General features: G+C 41.2%; 2 protein-coding genes across 2 annotated transcripts; both read left to right on the top strand.

Annotated features, from left to right (window-relative positions):
- The first annotated feature begins 659 nt into the window (after positions 1-659).
- Positions 660-13,380, top strand: LOC111346176 (protein argonaute-2). Its single transcript, XM_088749651.1, has 15 exons — positions 660-674; positions 899-973; positions 1,376-1,498; positions 2,739-2,766; positions 3,248-3,450; positions 3,879-3,966; positions 4,552-4,711; positions 5,128-5,218; positions 9,227-9,295; positions 9,413-9,538; positions 9,757-9,891; positions 10,521-10,622; positions 10,903-11,102; positions 11,732-11,860; positions 12,242-13,380. The coding sequence occupies exons 1-14, from the start codon at positions 660-662 to the stop codon at positions 11,844-11,846; spliced, it is 1,530 nt and encodes a 509-aa protein (XP_088605777.1). The 3' UTR covers positions 11,847-11,860; positions 12,242-13,380.
- A 592-nt stretch (positions 13,381-13,972) lies between these two features.
- On the top strand, positions 13,973-18,494 carry LOC111327243 (retrovirus-related Pol polyprotein from transposon 297). The gene has a single exon (XM_088748396.1). It carries the CDS (start codon positions 13,973-13,975, stop codon positions 18,203-18,205), a length of 4,233 nt encoding a protein of 1,410 aa, XP_088604522.1. The 3' UTR covers positions 18,206-18,494.
- The last annotated feature ends 2,856 nt before the right edge of the window (positions 18,495-21,350 follow it).

The raw sequence follows: 21,350 nt of genomic DNA on the forward strand, positions 1-21,350 counted from the left end.
TTAAGCTTTCTTGTCTTCCACCATAGACTGCTCCCTAAGCCCTTTCCACCTTCCCCTCCCCTTCCCTCTGCCCGTTCCTGGCCCTACATCCCCACCTTGCACCTTGGCGCTTATAGTCGGTATGTGTTGAGCGCATGCATGAGGAAAGACAAACTTAGTCAGGTACGCGAACTTGAAGTCGAGGCTCGCTGAAAGGATTTCTGACAAAGAAAGATACGGCGAACTGACGTAGAAAAAATCGAGCTTTGACTCCCAGTTTATCTTACAAAACACCATTACAGCATTGATATGATCATTTCCTTAATGGGAACACGAAAGTTGAAAGAAATTTCAAACAGATAGAGGTTACTTTCCTTTTTCGAAACTTATCTCTCCTGGGAGTTTAGGGACTGTGCAATAATTATCGGGGGGGAGTAAAACGAGATGGGGGCATAATGTAAACTCACAGTCTTAAGGAGAGGGGTAACATGTAAATTCCTGGGAAAGTGGGGGGGGGGGGAGCAACTGAAAAACTGACTACCAAAGATATTTCAATAAAAGTTATAGCCATTACTTTCTGGACTGATTTGATATGAATAAAACAGGGCTTATATGACATCAATAATGAAATAGAACATATAGTCATTGTCAAGTGAAATTAACTTGACAAGATTATAAAAATGACACATGTTTATGTTGGTGTTTAAGAGGTTGATGATAAAAACTCTTTAACTAACTCTTCTGCTTCTCCAATGAAGTATTTAGAATTTAACAGGTCTCCTAAACAAGCTTTATCAGTGCGAGACGTAAACAAACCAAGAACATCTAGATCAACATTATCGATCTGAGACAACTCCATACTTCTCTGGCTCATGTTCCCCATCAACTGGTGCCCCGCCCAGTGAAAGAAAAATAACAGAAGCTCTACTCTACAATGATGATAAAAACAACAGCAAAGAGTGCTCCGGAGAGAGAACAAGAGATCTTAAATCTGGTGAGGGAGTATCGAGCATTCATAGCGAAATTTCTAATTTGCCAGCATAGCCTTTTCCCCGATCCCGTTCAGTGGTGTTGTGAATCATTATGTATGCTCATAGTGCGAAGTAGATGGCAGAGTAAAATAGCGCGTTACAAAATATTGCAGGAGAAGGCAGAGGCACTTCATCTTCCCGCCACAAATTTAACGCTTTCGGCACTAAGTTCTGCATGCAGTGTTTAAACCGGAAAACGCGTGATTATACCCTATTGCGAGCCTCACTCAAAGAAAACAAACACATTACCTTTACAAGGGTGAGAACCCAGGTCTCTGGATTTTTATTCCAGTATTTCTATTCATTGAAGCTCTTTGTAACCAGTGACTGACATGTTTGTCATTTCCTTTCACTTACAACCTTAGATCAGGAAAGCTGACTTCAACAATGACCAATTTGTCAAGGATTTTGGAATCTCGATAGAAGACAAGATGGTGAAACCTCAAGGGTGGGTGCTGCAAGCACCTAAGCTGCAGTATGGCGGAAAGGTAACTGAAGTAACGGTAATTTTCCCTTTTTTTAAAGTTAGATCCGTTTTGAAGATGTTGAAATGCTTTTTAAAAAGCTTTCGAACTCGGATAACGGTTTGATGGGAATGAAATTAATCAAAGGGGTAAGAATAAACAGGATGGAAAAAAATGGAGAAGAATATAAAGGGACGAGGGTAAAGTCTTAATCCGAGCCAAGAGGCCCATTCATTCGGAACTTATTCCAGTTTCTATAACATGAAGGCTCATGAAGTGGCTAAGAGAACTACTACTACTTACCAGGCTTCCCTTACAATCCGCCGGTATCCATTTCTACTCCTGGGCCCAGGTTTTCAAAGAGCGGTTAACACTATCTAACGAATACACCACTATCTAGTGGATACGTGTTAACAAAACGTACCGCACGACCCACTTGGAAGGGCACGAAATTAACTTTTTTTTCCAAGGGGCTTGCACTTATTGCAAAAAGTTATACATCGGCGAAACAGGAAGACGACTGGGTGACCGATTCCGAGAACACCTTCGCGACGTAGAGAGGAATGACGAGGACGCATCAAAACCAGTTGCTAGACACTTTAATTACAATACAACCCACAACTCCTCAATTCGCCCTGACGAAGGGCTAACGCTGGAAACGTCAGCTTTTTTATTCGTTACGGTGGCCAATTTAAAGTTTCAACTGAGTTGATATAACTAAATTACCTTGTTACCCCCACCGACGCAGCACCACAGTTTCTTTAGAAACTTTTAGCCTTCATTCATCTACTTCAAGGCTTTATTTAGTTGCAAAATACTTCAAGGTAAGATTTATCAAATCCAAAGAGTTCTGGTCGCCAACTTGGCGACTAATTTTGGAATCTTGATCGCCAGCACGGTAATCTTAGTCGCATTAGCGACTGTATTCGGTGCAATTTCGTGCATGCCTTGCTTGATAGAGATTTATCTAGTGGGTAGCGTTATTCACCCCTCTAACAAGCGTGGGCTGGTAAAGGCACTCGAACCCAGACCTCTCGACCCGAAGTCCAATGCACTAATCATTTGGCCAGAGCGTCTCCCACAGGGAGAAGAAACTTCAAAATTTTAAATAAAATTTTTTTCCATGGAGATAGAGGTCTGAAATTTGGCAATATTCATTATTGCACGGTATTTTTCATGTATCCCTTACAGAGCTTTCGTTAAATGAACTTATTGCGTTCACTCTTTTTGGTATTTATCGAATTTAATATTAATTTCTTCTTAGGACAAACTGAAAATTTCCCCAAAACAAGGTACAGTGAACAATTTTGTGAAAAATCACTTAATGGTGGTAATAATGAAGAATCAATTTAAAGGCTATACCCAGGTGAAGTCGGATATTTTCTGAAGAGTTTTTTAGTTCATTCTTCAGCCGGCTGGTGCGTCCGTTTGCCTTTTTAATCACAAAACAGGATTGTCTAACCCTCATGTTGTTGGAATTGAATGCTGTACTTCGACATAAAGACGACTTTAGACAGAACAATGACAGCAGCAGCGGTGGAAAGAGGAAAAAACGGTTATTCACGTCTAAGTCTTTATCTGATGGCGAAAAAAAAAATCATTACCCAAATTTTTGTTACGTGGATGACACAGGAAAAGGCCTTGATAATTCTCATTATCATGCAAAAAAAAGTAAATATTCCTTTCGCTTGGTAGAAAACTATTCTCAATTGTCTGTGAGTATTTTTATACTGTTGCATCGTCTAACTTTCATTTTCATGCTTCGCTTTCCAGGAGCATGGGACATGAGAGGAAAGCAACTGTTTCACGGCATTGAGATTAAAGTGTGGGCAATAGCTTGCTTTGTCGACCCACGAGAAGTCAAGGACAGAGTATTGAAGAACTTCGCCCATCAACTGATGAGGATTAGCAGCGAAACTGGGATGCCAATCAAATCTGAACCGTGCTTCTGTAAATACGCTAAGAAAGCCGAGGATGTGAGTAGCTCAACTTCAAAATACTCCTCAACGTCGTGATAGATTTACTTAGATTAGCGTTAAGAGAATTTGTAAATTCAAAGACAAAGTTCTTTAGTGTCTCGAGATCAGTTTTGTGTATCGTTTCAAGAGTTAATTTTATTGGTTTGAGTTGAAAACATACTTGGAGTGTTTCAATTGTCTTTTCCTATCTTGAAAAGTGAGGAGAACTCTGGAAAAGAAAAACAGTTTGAGACGCAAACTCAGGCTATCAGGGAAGGAGAATTTCCCGTATCTCCTTAATGAAACAATGAAAGACAATTGCATAGAAACTTGCTTATGTAAACACGGCACTCGTTCTTTGGTTAATAAAATTATTCTTGAAGTACGGGAAGTTGTTTGAAGTGCAAGAGATGAAAGAGATTTGTCGTGTTGTTTTATCTTGTCAGGTTGAGCCCATGTTTAAACATTTGAAATCCACCTTTGCCAATCTTCAGCTCATTATTCTTGTGTTGCCCGGAAAAACACCAGTATATGGTGAGTTTTGAAAACACGGAAGGAGAAACGAAAAATGTTCAGCGTTGAATTTGTGATCACAGTGCGATTTGTATGGCTGACTGAACAACTGATTGATTGACTGACTGACTGACAGTCTGTTAGACTCATTGACTGACTGACTTACTGTCTGACTGACTGGCTGATCGACTGACTAGATGACTGACTCACTGGCTGTCTGACTGACTGGCTGGCTGTCTGACTGGCTGGCTGTCTGACTGGCTGACGGGCTGGCTGATCGACTGACTAAATGGCTGACTGACTGGCTGTCTGACTGACTGGCTGACTGGCTGGCTGATCGACCGACTAAATGGCTGACTGACTGGCTGTCTGACTGACTGGCTGGCTGTCTGAGTGGCTGACTGGCTGGGTGATCGACTGACTAAATGGGTGACTGGCTGGCTGGCTGGCTGGCTGGCTGTCTGACTGACCGACTGACTGGCTGGCTGGCTGTCTGACTGACCGACTGGCTGGCTGATGGAACGACTCACTGACTAACTGATAGACCCATGGATTCTTCGTAGAATGTAGATTCTCAGTGTTTTATTATCCACGTTTCTCTTGTAGCTGAAGTCAAACGAGTTGGAGATACAATGCTAGGAATCGCCACACAGAGTGTTCAATCTAAGAATGTCACCAGGTTTCAAGCTCAAACATTGTCCAATTTGTGTTTAAAAATAAATGCCAAGCTTGGAGGAATAAACAATATTTTGGCCCCAGATATTCGGTGAGATGAATGCACTTAGTATTACTCACAGGGGCATCGAAGGGGGGAGGGATGGGGATGTGTTTGGCTTGGAACGGGTGGGAGAAGTTTGGTTTGTTAAGAGGAATCTGCGAGGAAATGCTTTTTGTACATTTGCCATTTTTTACTTGTTCATGTATGGAATGTTTCTTTTCTTTTGTCGTGTCATGATTAAATTTACCAGATCCCCCAGAGGGCTTTGTAATATTGTCACGATTCCTCCCTCATTGGCTGTCAATTTTTTGTAGTCCCTGTTTTAATCTTTGTGGGCGACGACTGACCTCACCACCCCGTTCTCTTTGAAAACCATGTGATCCCTCTCAAAATCCCCCTCCCCTTCCCTCCCCCCCCATGTTAAATAATGACTGGTCCGTAAATATTTGAATCTATGTTTACAGACTTCCTGTATTTCGCGAACCTGTGATATTTCTTGGAGCTGATGTAACTCACCCAGCAGCTGGGGATGAAAAACGACCTTCAATTGCTGCAGTAAGTTGTTATCCTTTTTGGTATCCTTCTTGCGTGAATACATTATGGCGGAAGGTTGTGTTCTCGTGACTACAGCTTTCTTGGCGATATTCTTGGCCTCTTTGGGAAATTTGCCTCCGCACAATGGCCTCTTCGACCATTATTACCATCGTGCACAATCAGGAAAGATCGTTTCTTGGCCACGAGTATTTTTCAGTGCAAATGTAGACGTTGGTGCTACCGCTGTCGTTACACGTGGTAACTTTCGAAAATTTAGGAGCCTCCAGCGTTCAAAGTTCCTCTCGAGGCGTTTTAAATACTATTCAAATGCCTCCTGTGCTTTTAACCCAGCTGTTTTCAAGATCCTACACAGTGGTGATGTTGAAATAAATCGCGGTTACGTACCTACATGCACGACACGACCTCGAAGACAGAATCACACTTCGAAGTTGAAGATATTCTACACAAACGCCAGGAGCATTGTCAACAAAGTTGCCAAATTACAATTGCAATTGGCTAAAAGTCAAGCGGATATCGTTGTTCTAACTGAGACGCATTTAGACTGTTCGATTTCAAGTGAGGAAGTTATCGGTAGCGATTATACAGTCTACCGGAAAGACCGCGCCGGCAATGGACCTAGACATGGCGGTGGTGTTTTGATCGCGACGAAGAAATGCATAATCACCTCAATACGAGAACACCAAGATCTACCTTCTGAGTTACTATTTGTTGATATAATCACGGACGGAGAGAAGAAATTAACGATTGGAACATTCTACAGGCCGCCAAATAGTGACTTGAAGCCTTCTGAAGACCTTCGGTCATACCTTTCTTCGATTACAGCCACAGATCTTCTCATTACTGGAGATTTTAACCTAAGCGAGTTTGATTGGTCTACGAACCATCCTACTAAATCATCTGAGCATCACTACCTCCTGTCTGAAATAGTTCAAGACCATTTCTTGTATCAAATGGTTGACGAGCCTACTCGTGAGAACAACATATTAGACCTAGTACTAACGACTAACATCGACCTGATTAATAACTTGGAAGTCGGTGAACCATTCTCCGATCATAATTCAATAACATTCATCGTAAACACTGGCCCCTACCAACAACGGATCTCAACTAAAGAAAATTATGCATTCAACAAGGCAGACTGGAATCATCTAAGATCTTTGTTCAGTTATTCACCCTGGTACTTTACAATAGAACAACAGGACATAAATGCTAACTGGGAAGCATGGAAAGATCTTTATTTTGCAGCGGTAAACGAAAGTATTCCCAAGTACCGGCATAGAAGAAAAAACATCGCTACATGGATTACGAAGGATCTAATTAAATTGTGCAGGAAAAAGAAACACCTTTACAAAAAAGCAAAAAAATCCAACAATGAAAATCACTGGGTCGCCTATCGTACTTTGAACAATTCTTTGAAAAAGAAATGCAACTCAGCCAAATGGAGACATCTTGAGGCACTCGCAGATAAATTGCAGGTAGAGAATAATTCCAAGCCTTTTTGGAACTACATGCGTTCAATAAGAAAAGGAAATAACGACCTATTGTTCCTAAAAGATGGAAGTGTAGAAATTACTGGGGATCAGGAGATTGCACAACATATGAACGCATATTTTGCATCAGTATTTACACAAGAACAAAAGTCTCTTCCGGAATTTGATCATGTTCTTAATGAAAAGTTGTGCAATGTATTATGTACACCTAGCGAAGTGGAAAAACATCTGAAAAACCTAAACATACACAAGTCCCCAGGTCCAGATAAATTATTGCCTCGTATCCTAAAAGAATGTGCATTGGAACTATCTACGTCACTTTGTAACTTATTTAACAAGTCGTTCCAATCCGGCTCACTACCCAACGACAGGAAAATTGCACACGTTATTCCAATTTATAAAAGGGACCAAAATATAAAAAGGAAAACTATCGCCAGGTCTCGCTAACATCTATCATCAGTAAAATGGCGGAGAAGATTGTGAAATCGAGAGTTGTCTCATTTTGGACGGAACACCAACTACTAAACCCAAGCCAATTTGGATACCTGGAAGGCCGATCGACAGTGTCACAACTTTTAAGCTGTTATAATGACTGGTGCTTAACAAGAAATTCGTCTAAAGTGTCTGATGTAATATTTCTGGACCTGTCAAAAGCGTTCGACAGTGTCCCTCATGAGCGCCTACTTTTAAAACTCAATAGGTACGGGATGGACGGGCAGCTGCACCTGTGGTTCAAGAACTTCTTAACCAATCGAAAAGAGTTATGGTACGTGGATCGTACTCGGATTGGTCACCAGTTACATCTGGTGTCCCTCAAGGTTCAGTGCTGGGACCGGTTATATTCCTTATTTATGTGAACGAAATACCTGGCATCATCACGTCTACTGCCAAATTATTTGCCGACGATACCAAAATCTACCGACAGATAAACAATATCGATGATTCTATTGCTTTACAGATAGATCTGACCACCCTCGACCTATGAGCGGATCGTTGGCAGATGAAATTTAATTCTACCAAATGTGAAGTCATGAGAATTACACATAACAAAGACAAAAAGTCCACACGGTACAATATATCGAGTACAGTGTTGAGGAATGTATCTAATTACAAAGATCGTGGAGTTATTATGACTAGTGATCTGAAATGGTCAAAACATGTTGAACAAATAGTTCACAAAGCAAATAAGGTTCTTGGCTTACTTAAACGCACAGCAGGCGGTAAAAACAAAGATATTTTTCAAACTTGTATAAAATCTTGGTTCGTCCAATCTTGGAATACGCCTGCCCGGTGTGGTTACCACACCTCATCAAAGACATCGATGAGATTGAGAAGATACAAAGAAGAGCCTCGCGAATTGCTTTAGGCCAAAGAAGACAAGAGATGGCGTATACGAAGAGGTGTAAAATTCTTAAATGGAACTCTTTAGTACAAAGGAGAGATTTCCTTTCCTTAGTGGAATGTTATAAAACTGTATTCAATCTAAATGGATTGAAATTCAGCGACTATTTTGAACTTTGTAAAAACACTAAGTCGAGATCTAACCACCCATATAAACTACAACTCAAACTCGCAAAACTGAACTGCTACAAAAATTCTTTTTTTGTCAGAATTATCAAACCCTGGAATAATCTTCCTATTAATGTATTTAATTTTTGTGACAGCCCTAACGTTTGTGAGTTTAAATCAAAATTGAAGAAACATATGAATATTTATTGAATCGCCATTTTATAATTGATATTTAGCTGTTTCTTATTTGACTTTTTTATATTTTTATTAACTAGTTCTGTAAGATTTTTTACATAAATAGGAGACCCTTGATATAGGGCCAACCTCTTGGTTTCCTTTTTCTTAATAACTATGTATTTGCATGTTCTGAAATAGAGCATTGTATTGTGCTTTTTGTTTCGTAGTTATTTTTTATTTTTAATTTTGTCGCTGTGAGCTTGTTGCAAGAAAGTCTCCCGATAAGACTCTTCTTGTAGCGTGCATTGGTAACTAAGGGCTTCATGTTGAAAACAACGTTTGAAAAGTTGTCTTTCACCAACACACAAAATCATCTTTAACTTTGGGTAAACCACTGAATATTTGTTTGATATGGCAAGATTGACCCCAAAGGAGTTTAAATAAGTTGTTGAAGATGGAAAAAGTTAACAGGAATGGCAAACTAGCGACTGAAAACAAAAATGTTTTATTCGAACTGATGTTGCTCGATCTTGTATAGTGAGGATGGAGAGACCTGTAGGACGACAACAACAGGAACTAGGGTGGGATGGGTGGGTGAAAACTGACGAGAGAAATCGCGAGGTGTAGTACACGCGAGACCAGATCAGTTAGTACCGTTGTAACATCCTTATTCGCGGATGTGTGAGTAGGAGTGAAAGTGAATTTTACCTATTAACGCTGAAAATATTCATACTAAACTTTTCCAAATGCACTCAGCGTAATTAATGTACTTTGAAATGAAAACCAATAGATTATAAATAGAATACCTCAAGGTAATTTGCTGTGTTTGTAGGTTGTCGGCAGTATGGATGCTCATCCCAGCCGGTACTGTGCTTCAGTTCGAGTTCAGACAAATCGCCAGGTATGAAAGTCGCGCGGAAATGCCGTTGGAGTTGCGCTCCATGAGCTTTTGAAGAAAAAAAATTGTTAATCAACCTTTCACGTGATCTTAACGTCTTCTCGATTATTTATCTTGCAGGAAATCATTGCCGAATTAGCGGCCATGGTTCGTGAGCTATTGATTCAGTTTTATCGTTCGACAAGACACAAGCCAGTCAGGATCATTTTCTACCGTGATGGAGTCAGTGAAGGCCAGTTTAGACAGGTGAGGTGGTGATATTTACTATGGTAAATATGAGTTGCTGCTCATTACTGCCGAAGATTGCTGCTCCATTATATTCTTGGTTTGACAGAAATACTTTAAAATTGTCTTTTCCAAACACTGCATGCACATACAGATCGACCAGTCAGTGGTCAGTAGTGAACGAAGTTTTTCGCGAAGTTTTAGAACTAAGATTGTTTTGACGCCAAATTTGTTTCTAGGTACTGTGTCACGAACTAAAAGCCATCCGTGAGGCTTGTATCAAGCTGGAGGTTGGGTACCAGCCGGGCATCACCTTCATTGTTGTGCAAAAAAGACACCACACTAGATTTTTCTGTCAGGATAAAGAGGATATGGTATGGGTTATGAAACTGGCGCACCATGTTTTATCGCTAAGCTTTGTGATATATAACTGTAAATTTTAGGCGAAAGTGTCTTTAGAGCCTAATTATCTTGTAAGGTACAAAAATATAATTTTTTTGGGAAAAACGTAGTCGAAAATACAGCATATGCCTGGGGTTTAGTTAGGAGCCTCTACTCTGAGCACTAACCCCAGCTTCCCTCGCTCGCGGGCATTTACTCAACAGTTTGTTGTAAACAAACCACTCGCAGGGCTGTGCGCACGGGGAATACCCAGAAATCCAAGAGAAAGGAAGGAAAATGTTTCTTGACCCTTTTCAGCCTAACATCGGTCTGCATATTCTCCATACTGTTCTCTATACAATTCCTAAGGGGCTAACAGGGAGAATTAGTTTCCTAATCAAGAGCGTCTTCAGTTAGAGATCATTTTCTACCTTCACGTGATCATAATGTTTGATTCAGGGGTGATAATGTAAGGAGAAAGTAGATGTTGGACACTCTCAAAGGTGAAAGGGTTAGAAAAATAAAAAACATAATCAACGCATCCCAACTCCCATCTCATTATTTGGCTGACTCTGTTTCATTTAGGCGATCACACATTTCATATATTTTTTTGTGGTTTTAGTGTGGCGGTAGTAAGAACGTCCCCCCAGGAACCACTGTGGATGTTGGCATAACTCACCCCACTGAGTTTGACTTCTACCTGTGCAGTCACGCAGGAATTCAGGTAAGGCTTTGCCACTCTCCAATCCACAGGGCTGAGTTACATAAAACTTCTGTCAAAAAAATTTAGTAACACAAAGTCGTCAAGCTTTTTAACAGTTCGTAGTTATCAAATTATACTACTGAGTGAGGGAGAGGCACTGTGAAACTTAACTCTCCGACATCTCGATCGGGAATCCCAGCGCATTAAGAAGGCGGCTAAAATTCAAAGCGATCTTCGAATCTCGCCGTGTGGTTGTTTTTGGAGTAAAGACACGACGCTAATGAACCCGTTCCTCTTGCAGGGCACCAGCCGTCCTTCACATTATCACGTGCTCTGGGACGACAACAATTTCAAAGCAGACGAGATCCAGGCCCTCACTTATCAGTTGTGCCATACTTACGTCAGGTGCACACGAGCAGTATCCATACCAGCCCCTGCGTATTATGCGCATTTGGTGGCGTTCAGAGCGCGATTGCATCTGATAGAAAGAGAACGGGAAAGGTGAGATATTATGCACGGTAGACAAAGAGTGTCCTCATGAAATATGGTGAAATTCCATATAATCTGATGAACTTTACTGGAAAAGGCCAAGTTGTGAATTTTTACCTTAAAAGTGAGATCAGAACATGATATATCGCATTCGCGGGTAGGAAAAAAATGAAGCTGGTAGAATTTGACTCATCGACCTCCAAGTAAGAGCAGTATGCAGTGGAACCTCACTTAAAGAAACCTCTACATAACGAAGTCCTCGATACAGCGAGCCAATTTCCCCAGTCCCTTGCTTTGCGAACTTAAAATTTAAGTTCCTGGGGAGATCCAAGAAATGTTTAGATGGGAGGGCCGGGGACTTGAGACGAATTCGCGAGGGAAATATACTCTACAGGGGATAGGCCCGAAGGGTAAGTGCATGATGGGTGTGATTAGGGAAGGAGGATTCAAGACCCTTTTGATGGAGGGCGATTTGAGATTAAAGATTGAGGGTCTTTAAGGTGTAAGAGATGGAAGGGGTTTTGAGAGCCGAGGGATGAAGGACTTGAGGCTTGACCAGTTGGAGGAAGGTTAGTTTAAATTTCTATTATTTTTGTTTATCTTGATATTAATGAAACTTTTTGTAATTTCTTTCTATTCAGCCCTGAGAATGGTTCGTCTTGCAGTGGTGGTCATGGAGAGGACAGAAGTCCTCAGATTTTGGCCAAAGCTGTTCAAGTTCATCCGGAGATGTTGAAAGGAATGTACTTCGCCTGAGGACACTCAATGAGGTTCAACTTGAATAAGTTACCGACATTTTGACTATTTATTTTAGTAACTTTCTATTTAGTAACTATTTATTTTAGTAACCTCCCATTTCCAGATAAATGAGAATTGTCTTTTTCTTTTTGAGCTTTTAAATTTTCTTTTCTTGTAATAAACATGACAAATATCTCTTGTCTCTTTGCTGTATACCTTCCTCTGAGAGGATACACGTAAAGTATTAATTGATTAAAGAACCAATACGCCAAACAAGGAACAGTTCTTCCTGTATTTATGTCGTAATCACCTCTACTAAAGAATGATTGCCTTTTCTTCTTTGAACTTTAAATTATCTTTTCGTGCAATGCTTCGTAGGAAGAAACATGACGTATATTTTTTGTCTTTTAAAGTTAGTATGCTGTATACCCCAACACTTCAAACAGGGAACAGTTCTTCAGGCATAGATGTCCTAGTTACTTCTACGCCTAACCTGTTCAAAAACTACACTTTGTGATCACTACCCTATTGTTGGTACAATGTTGGTACAATGAATTTCCGTACACCAAGTTTGAAGAGGCATCGGATTATTGAGACCCGTTATTGGTAACGACATGTGATCTGCCTTGGAATCATTGTTTCTAAATTTGATGGATAGACATTTTCTGTTGAAGAGGAAACGTATGCGCAAAAAGACAAACCCTTGATTTAACAAAGAGGCGTTAAGGGTGATGAGAGCACGTGATTCAGCGCACAAAACAGCAATGAATTCCAAACTTTCCTCATGCTGGGACAGTTTTAAGCGTCTTTGAGATCAAGGTACAAGTGAGAAGAATTACTTCTAAAAAAATCTCCAAAAAACACATCAAAAGTAACAGCCCTCTGGAACATACGCAAAATTCTGCCTGGTAAGGAAAAAGTTCGTGATATCCAGCACATCGTTATCATTGGAAAAGAAGTGTGCGACCCAGAGGCAATTGCGGAATCTCAATAATCACTTTACTACAATTGCATCGCGTCTTCTAGATGGACGCTCTTTCGTTATTAACAGCCAAACGTAACTACCAACTCTCAAGGGTTTAGAGTATCAAAGCTACGAGAGCGGGGTGGTTACCAAGCTTTATGTACAATCCACGTGATCAGAAGAACGAAAAAGATCTTTAAAGGATACTAACTTATTAGATTTAGAGGGTACTATGTCTTCAGCATTGGGATAGTCTTCGTTTAAGTATGCTTCTGGGAAAGACTAGAATGATTTTCGAAGAAAGTCAAGAGCACTCAGCTCCTTCTTTAGTTTTAAAAATAAGGTTTTGAGATATTTTTTAGACGCGGAACAGCATAATTGTACTTCTCAATAGTATGTATATATCGTTAGTTTTTATTATTGTTATTTATTTTTCTCCTCCACCTCACCCTTTTTCTTTCGAGGGAAACGAATTTAAGCTGCTTTTATTCAAAAGTCAGGGCTCGTTTCTCGCTTCCAATTGTACAAACAGCAATCTAGAGGATATACGGCATGAACGAGGAATTCTCCTTCCTTTGCAGGTGTTTAAGTTAGTGCAAGTAAAAAGACAAACCCTTGATTTAACAAAGAGGCGTTAAGGGTGATGAGAGCACGTGATTCAGCGCTCAAAACAGCAATGAATTCCAAACTTCCCTCATGCTGGGACAGTTCTAAGCGTCTTTGAGATCAAGGTACAAGTGAGAAGAATTTACTTCTAAAAAAATCTCCAAAAAACGCATCAAAAGTAACAGCCCTCTGGAACATACGCAAAATTCTGCCTAGTAAGGAAAAAGTTCGTGATATCCAGCACATCGTAATCATTGGAAAAGAAGTGTGCGACCCAGAGGCAATTGCGGAATCTCAATAATCACTTTATTACAATTCCATCGCGTCTTCTAGATGGACGCTCTTTCGTTATTAACAGCCAAACGTAACTACCAACTCTCAAGCGTTTAGAGTATCAAAGCTACGTGAGCGGGGTGGTTACAAAGCTTTATGTACAATTCACGTGATCAGAAGAACGAAAAAGATCTTTAAGGGATTCTAACTTATTAGATTTAGAGAGTACTATGTCCTCAGCATTGGGATAGTCTTCGTTTAAGTATGCTTCTGGGAAAGACTAGAATGATTTTAGCTCCAGATGGCCGAATCAGGCTCGTCGAGCGTAGCGTCAACAAGCACGCAGCCAGCAACTCCTCAATTTATCCAGTCCTCTATTCCTTTACCGTCGAAACTAGACTTCAAGGGGAACTTAGCTGTGAATTGGAAGACATTTAAGCGGCTTTGGACAAACTACGAGATCGCCTCACGGCTCAGTACGCAAAGTAGTAATCTTCGAACAGCCACATTGTTGACATGTATTGGCCCAGATATCCTGGAGATTTACGATGGTTTGCCCTTCGGAAATGAAGAGGAGAAAACCGACATTGACAAAGTGATAGAGCTTCTAGACGCCTTTTTCATCGGTGAGACGAATGAAATATACGAAGCCTATCTGTTCAATCAGAGAGTACAGGAGGTCGGTGAGTCATTTGATGTTTTCCGTACAGCTTTACGTTCGTTAGCTAAAACATGCAATTTTGGTATCATGCAAGAGCGAATGATTAGAGACAGAGTTGTGGTAGGAATAAGAGATAACGCCACTCGAAAAAAGCTGCTAGCTGAAAACAAACTAACTCTTAACAAGTGTATTGATATTTGCCGTGCGAGCGAAACCACATCCAAACAACTCAAGGGGATGTCCCATGCGGAGGAGGTTAGCGCCGTTGCCACAGGCCACCCAAAATCGAAGATAGGTTTACGCCATCATAAAGTACGAAATCACAGTAAAGTTCAACGCCCCGTCCACAACAAAGTAACAGAACCAGTTAGATGCAAGTTCTGCCACAGAACCCATCCTCTAAAAAAGGAACTCTGTCCAGCATGGCAGCACAAGTTTGATAATTGCGGTGGAATGAACCACTTCTCCGTGGCTTGCAGAAGTCAGAAAGCTAACAAAAAGCAAACTAAGAAGTCAGTTCACAATGTAGAACAAGAAGTTCAGCAGTTTATTGACGAAGATTCTGATGATTACTTATTCAGTGTAGAATCAGTGAGCGTCCTTTATGCAAAAAACAGTCCTAAGAAGATTTATGCTAACATGCGCTTGAGGGATGAAACAGTGAAATTCCAATTAGACTGTGGAGCAACAGTCAATATCCTCCCAGCAGATATTTATCAGCAGATATTTAAGGATCCGCGGATGGAACGCCTTCAGCCTACTGAAACTACCCTCGTCATGTTCAACAAATCAGAGCTGAAACCTCTAGGATGTACTAAGGTCGAGACCTTCAACCCCAAGAATGGACAGTGTTTCCTCACGGAATACACCGTCGTTCCAACAGGTCACACAGCACTCCTCGGTGCTGAATCGGTGCAGCAGTTTGGCCTCATCGTGATTAACACTGATAACATCATGTCTCTCTCGAATGAGATTCCCATACAGCCGGATCTCGTGAGCAAATTCGGAGATGTCTTCTCAGGAGAAGGAAAGCTCAAAGGAAAGCTTCACCTCGAGATTGATAAGTCTGTAACTCCTGTGGCACTGCCAGTGAGGAAAGTCCCCTTTGCAGTTAAAGAGCCTTTAAAACAGGAACTAGAACGCTTAGTTAAGATAGGCATCCTGCAACCAGTAGATGTTCCAACAGATTGGATTTCCTCAATGGTAGTCATTAAGAAGAGCAATGGAAAGATAAGGCTATGTATCGACCCAAAACCTCTGAATAAAGCACTCAGGAGAAATCATTTTCCCCTTCCAGTGATCGATGATCTACTACCGCTGCTTACAAATGCTAAAGTCTTCAGTGTCGTAGACGCAAAGAACGGATTTTGGCATGTGCAGCTAGACGATGAAAGCAGTCTTTTGACCACATTTGGTACCCCCTGGGGAAGGTTCCGCTGGACCCGGATGCCCTTCGGCATATCACCCGCTCCGGAAGAGTTTCAGAGGAGATTGGAATACGCCCTGGAAGGTCTTGATGGAATTAAGCCAATATTTGATGATATCCTTGTTTTTGGTATCGGAGAAACAGAAGCTGAAGCACTTTCTGACCATGATGCAAAGCTGACAGCATTGTTAGAACGCTGCCGCGCTACTTGCATTAAGTTGAACAAGGAGAAGCTTAAGCTCCGTCGCAAAGAAGTGAAGTTTATGGGACATGTTCTATGTCAAGATGGTCTTAAGCCTGACCCAGACAAGGTACAAGGTATCAAAGAGATGCCAACCCCGACCAACAAACAAGATCTCAAGAGACTTCTCGGCATGGTAAATTACCTCCAGAAGTTCGCTCCTAACCTGTCAGAAGTTACAGCCCCAATGAGAGACCTTTTGAAAGAAGGGAACCAGTTCCGTTGGGATGAGCAAGTACAAGGATGTAGTTTCAAGCGAGTTAAGGAGATACTCTCAGCTGCCCCTGTTCTCAAGTATTTTGACCCCAAAGACGACGTGGAATTGCAGTGTGATGCATCAGACAGAGGGCTTGGTGCATGTCTTATGCAAGGAGGCCAGCCCGTGGCTTATGTATCTCGTTCTATGACAGAAACAGAAGGGAACCATGCCCAGATAGAGAAAGAGATGCTTGCAATACTTTTCGGAGTAGAACGTTTTGAGCAGTGTGTGTATGGTCGACCTGTCAAGATCCAAACTGACCACAAACCCTTGGAGAGCATCTTCCCTAAAAGTCTACACAGTGCCCCTAAACGTCTTCAGCGAATGCTGCTAAGATTGCAGAAGTTTGACCTCCAAGTGTCTTACAAAAAAGGGACTGAAATGTATCTGGCAGATACACTGAGCAGAGCATACAGAGTGCGCAAGAGCACAAGAGAAGATGTAGCAGAAGATGTTACGTACATAGAGGAGATGAGAGGAGACACCGAAAGAGAGCTAGAGCATATCAATATGATACAATACTTGCCAGTATCGGAACCAACGCTGACTGCTATTCAGCAAGCAACAGAATCTGATGCTACCCTGAGAGAGCTGAAGACAACAATAAGAAGAGGCTGGCCAGCTACCAAGGCAGAGGTATCAGCAAACATCAGTGGTTATTTTACATTTCGGGACGAGCTGTCTTTGCAGAATGGACTGGTCTTCAAAGGTGAAAGACTAGTTATCCCTATGAGCGTGAAAGCTGACATGTTGGCTAAGATCCACCGGAGCCACATCGGCATCCAAGGCTGTCTCAGAAGAGCAAGAGAAGTAGTTTACTGGCCAGGGATGAGCAAAGATGTCGAAGATTATGTAGCAAAGTGTACCGTTTGCAACAGCCAGTCTGTAGAGCAAGGAAAAGAGCCAATGATTTGTCACGAACTGCCTAGTAGACCATGGGAGAAAATCGCAGTTGATCTTTTTGATCTGAACGGTACAGATTTCATGGTGACCGTTGACTACTATTCAAGCTTCTTTGAAGTTGACAGAATGACAAGCAAGACAGCAGACGAAGTTGTGAAGAAGTTGAAAGCCCATCTCGCACGTCATGGAATTCCCGACCAGCTTGTATCGGATAATGGACAGCCCTTTTCTTCCGCAAAGTTCCAGCAGTTCGCAGACAATTATGGTTTTGAACATATAACAAGCTCTCTAACATATCCTCAGTCCAACGGCAAAGTCGAGAACACGGTGAAGACAGCAAAACATCTGCTAGAGAAAGCTGTCAAGTCTGAACAAGACCCATATCTTGCCCTGCTGGACTGGAGAAATACTCCTACAGAAATACTCAACTCGTCACCTGTTCAGCGATTATTCGGTAGAAGAACAAAGACTCCACTCCCAACCTCAAACCAATTGCTCAAGCCGAAGCTACCAGAGGAGGTTGATCAGAAGTTGAAGCTACAGAAGGCTAAACAATCCCTGTATTACAACCAAGGCGCCAAAGAACTGAAGAAACTGCGCCCAGGAGACACAGTGCGATTGCAGCCACTAAGAACCCACTTGGGAAAGAAGAAGGATTGGACCCAAGCAAGAGTCGAAGGCAAAGTCGACATAAGGTCCTATCAAGTCAGAACAGAAGATGGAAGAGTTTATAGGAGGAACCGCAGACACCTGAGACATACACGCGAAGTGATGCCACACAGTGAAGATGTGATGAGACTATCCCCAAAAGCAACACCAATTTCTGCTACTGCAAATTCTGGTGATGAAATACCATTGGTACCACCTTTCATACCAAGTACTGCAGTCAGTAAGGACCAATCAGACACAGTACCTTTGCAGAACACGGACAAGCCACATCCGGAATATCCACTTCAGCCTGCAGCAGATAAGCGGGAGATTTCCCCACCGGTGACCACCACTCGATCTGGACGAATTGTTCGACCACCTACACGTTACCAGTGATTGGAGTTGTCAAAAAAAAAAAAAAGAAAAAAAAAAAGGGACATGACAAACTCTTAATTTTTTTTTTTTGTAGTTTTATTTTTTTTAAACTAGGATAGTGACATTCAGTTACGTTTACATTTTTTTGTTTCCTGAAAAAAGGGAGATGTAACGGTATCGGTGTTACCGTTCTATTTACTTCCGGTCCACATTTACGTCATAACTACCATGGCAACAAAAACTTTAGAGGCCATGCTTTCCGGTTGTTACGTTTGTCGGACATCGATTAAACAAGAACTGTTTTACCTCACTTGGTGTGTGTGTATCTGTTCTTCCTATAAACAACGTTACAAAATGGTTATTTTTATTATTAAGTATTAACCACACCCACGACTTTTACCCACACCCACACCCACACCCACACCCACGACCCACGACTTGTACCCACGACCCACGACCCACGACCATTAGTCAAACTCCATATTACAATATTCTTTCAAACCTTATCAGTTGTCCTAATTATATTTACATCTGTAAAGAATTCAACTTGAATAATTACATTCTTGCCAATGTTCCGATCATTTACATAAGGTATAGTGATGCTTCTTGAGGTATTATTGGTACTTCAGTAAATTGACTGTTTTAGCGGTTAATAACGCCGTCAGCCAAACGTTTCCGACTTCTGTAGAGCAGAATCTCAACATTCTAATACTGCCATCAACCTGGGAAATGTTAATGCAGCTCGAGCTCTGCACAGTCAGACGTTACATTGGACATCATTATGATCTCGGAGAACACCAACATATCGTCCCTTTTCAACAAATTCCCCACCCCTACCACCGAACTACCCCCAAACATGTAACCCATTCCTTCCAATACGCAGATTATGGTTCTTTTGTTTCTCCTGTTTACCTTTGAGGCGCCATGGATGATTTGTTACAACTGCGGGCCTCTTTTTTCCCTTGTGAAAAGAAGACGAAGAAGAAGGAACCGGGGTGACTGTGGCGGGAAAAGATGGAACGATGCCCGGGGCGATAGAATTTGTCATCTCTCGGCTCGCAGATCTTGCTGAACTTGCTATAAGGTCGCGCGTTCTCATTAACAACGAGGTATTACTTCCCGATAGTTGAAGAGCGATCTCATTTCGAACACATTCTCTCACAATTCTTGTCAGTTCTTCCCTAACATCGCGCCCTGATCCGTCTTCCGACGCCATCTCTATTCATGGGCGTTAATGGTGGGGGCACTGGGTCTGCAATACAGCATATTTAACTGGGGACTGGACGGGGATTTTGTTGAATGACGATATTTTGAATGTCCGGGAACTTTCGAACACTTAGTCATATTAGAAGGTATGTCATTAAATAACTATGCATGGTAGAAGTTGAATAATTATTTTTGTTGAGTAAAAAGTTTGGACTGAAGTTGAATAAATATTGTTGTTGAATGAAAATAATTTTGGTTGAATATGAAAAGAAAATGGGTGTCGTTGAACATAGATATAAAATGTTGAATATAACTGTAAACAGTTGAATAAAAATATATTTTGTTGAGCATAAATATTAGTTGTTGAATAAAAATATGCAAGTTGTTAAATTTTGCAACATTTGGCAAACCATAGTATGTCACGCGTGTTACGTGTTTTTGCGTGATTCTAGAATTCTCGACCGTCATTGTTGTATTGTTAAACTTGTTGACCTGACCCTCAGTCAACATGAATATAATTACTCGTAATTGTAATGATTCTACATAGGCTGATGTAGAGAACCATGATTAACTGCAGCATCTATTTCCCCAGAAAGTCTTTTTAATTGCTTCTCAGTGGTCGTTAAGTTCTCAGAGTATTTTTTCGTTAATTGAGCGGACTTTAAATAATTTGTTGGTCAGTGCGCCTTGGTGAACTCACACTACGCTCCACTAATTTGCTTTCCTACTCACGTACCCTTGAGAGATTTTATAGGTAAACGGATTCTCTTTCAATGGTAAACAGGTTCTCTTTCAAAGCTTCTCTCGTCACGCAACTTTGAACGTGCTTTGGAAAACGAACAATTTTCATGGTAAATATTACAGTACACATAGCGAATCATGCCTTTCATTCATTCGAATTTAAAACCGTTTATTTCTCCAGAAATTTATTCTTGTCTTTGGCCACAGATATCAACAAGAGAGGAATCATTTTTGGTTGGAATTCCTACGCCCGCAAAAAAATTAACTGTCCCTTATCAAGCCTCGTTGAGTTATCATTAATTCAAGGCACTACAACTTGCCAGTGTAAGAGCGCCTGAACATGGCATGCGAGCCTCTTGAATATGAAGTGGCTTAATATCTCTAGCACAGCTGAGGTGCATGTGTGAATTGAGCACTTAATCGGTAATTTCGTGGTCAATTTTTCATAACTTGGTCAGAGACTCGTAGACAAGCGTTTAACCTAGCAAATTATGAATTAAATGATATCTGAAAACGAGACAGTACTAAGATATTTTTTCCCTTAGATCTTGGACTCACTTCTTTTTATCGCTCAATGAGATTATTCGCGTTTCAGGTGAAGTGCAAGCGACAGTTCTGATTTTCGAAATCAAAAGAACAACAAGTGGGATCATAAACTGAAAATGCTCCATGTAAGGGATCATTGTGCAGTGAGAGGACAACTTGATCACTTCTGTGCAATCCGGCTTGAAAAATTTTGGAACAAGAATAGGTTCCTTACGAGAAGGAGGCGAAGGAAGAGCGGGGGGAAGGGAGGGAGGGGGAGCAGTGGGAAGGAGGGTGACAAATGCAGTTACCATGGTAACAATTTTAGCATGGACCTATACTCCCGCGTCTAAGTTATTTACCGCAAAATTAATTCAAATGTTGTTGTTTTTTAGTATTATATGGCTGTGTCTCACAAGGACTGAGAACTACCGAATTCACGAATTTGATTGGCTGAAATCAATATTGAAAGTGGTCTAGATTTTCCCATCTATATCGGCATCTAGACCGGTCTAGAAAAAAAAGTTACAAAGAATATAAAAAATTGGCATATAAGACACAGCCATATAATAAACATTTTATTAACCGAGCTAGGTCGGTCTGTATGGGGGAATCTTGACCTCGGTCACTGGCACAGACCTCACTGCGTTCGGTCTGTACTGGCGATCTCGGTCAAGATTCTCCCATACAGACC

The sequence above is a fragment of the Stylophora pistillata genome, chromosome 2 (assembly GCF_964205215.1).
Source record: "Stylophora pistillata chromosome 2, jaStyPist1.2, whole genome shotgun sequence".
Lineage (NCBI taxonomy): Eukaryota > Metazoa > Cnidaria > Anthozoa > Scleractinia > Pocilloporidae > Stylophora > Stylophora pistillata.

Bases quoted from the DNA above. Each gene is read 5' to 3' on its own strand.
- LOC111346176 (XM_088749651.1), top strand. The intron at 4,712-5,127 runs GTGAGATGAATG...CTATGTTTACAG, and splicing joins ATTTTGGCCCCAGATATTCG to ACTTCCTGTATTTCGCGAAC. The intron at 5,219-9,226 runs GTAAGTTGTTAT...CTGTGTTTGTAG, and splicing joins AACGACCTTCAATTGCTGCA to GTTGTCGGCAGTATGGATGC.
- LOC111327243 (XM_088748396.1), top strand. From the start codon at position 13,973: ATGGCCGAATCAGGCTCGTCGAGCGTAGCGTCAACAAGCACGCAGCCA.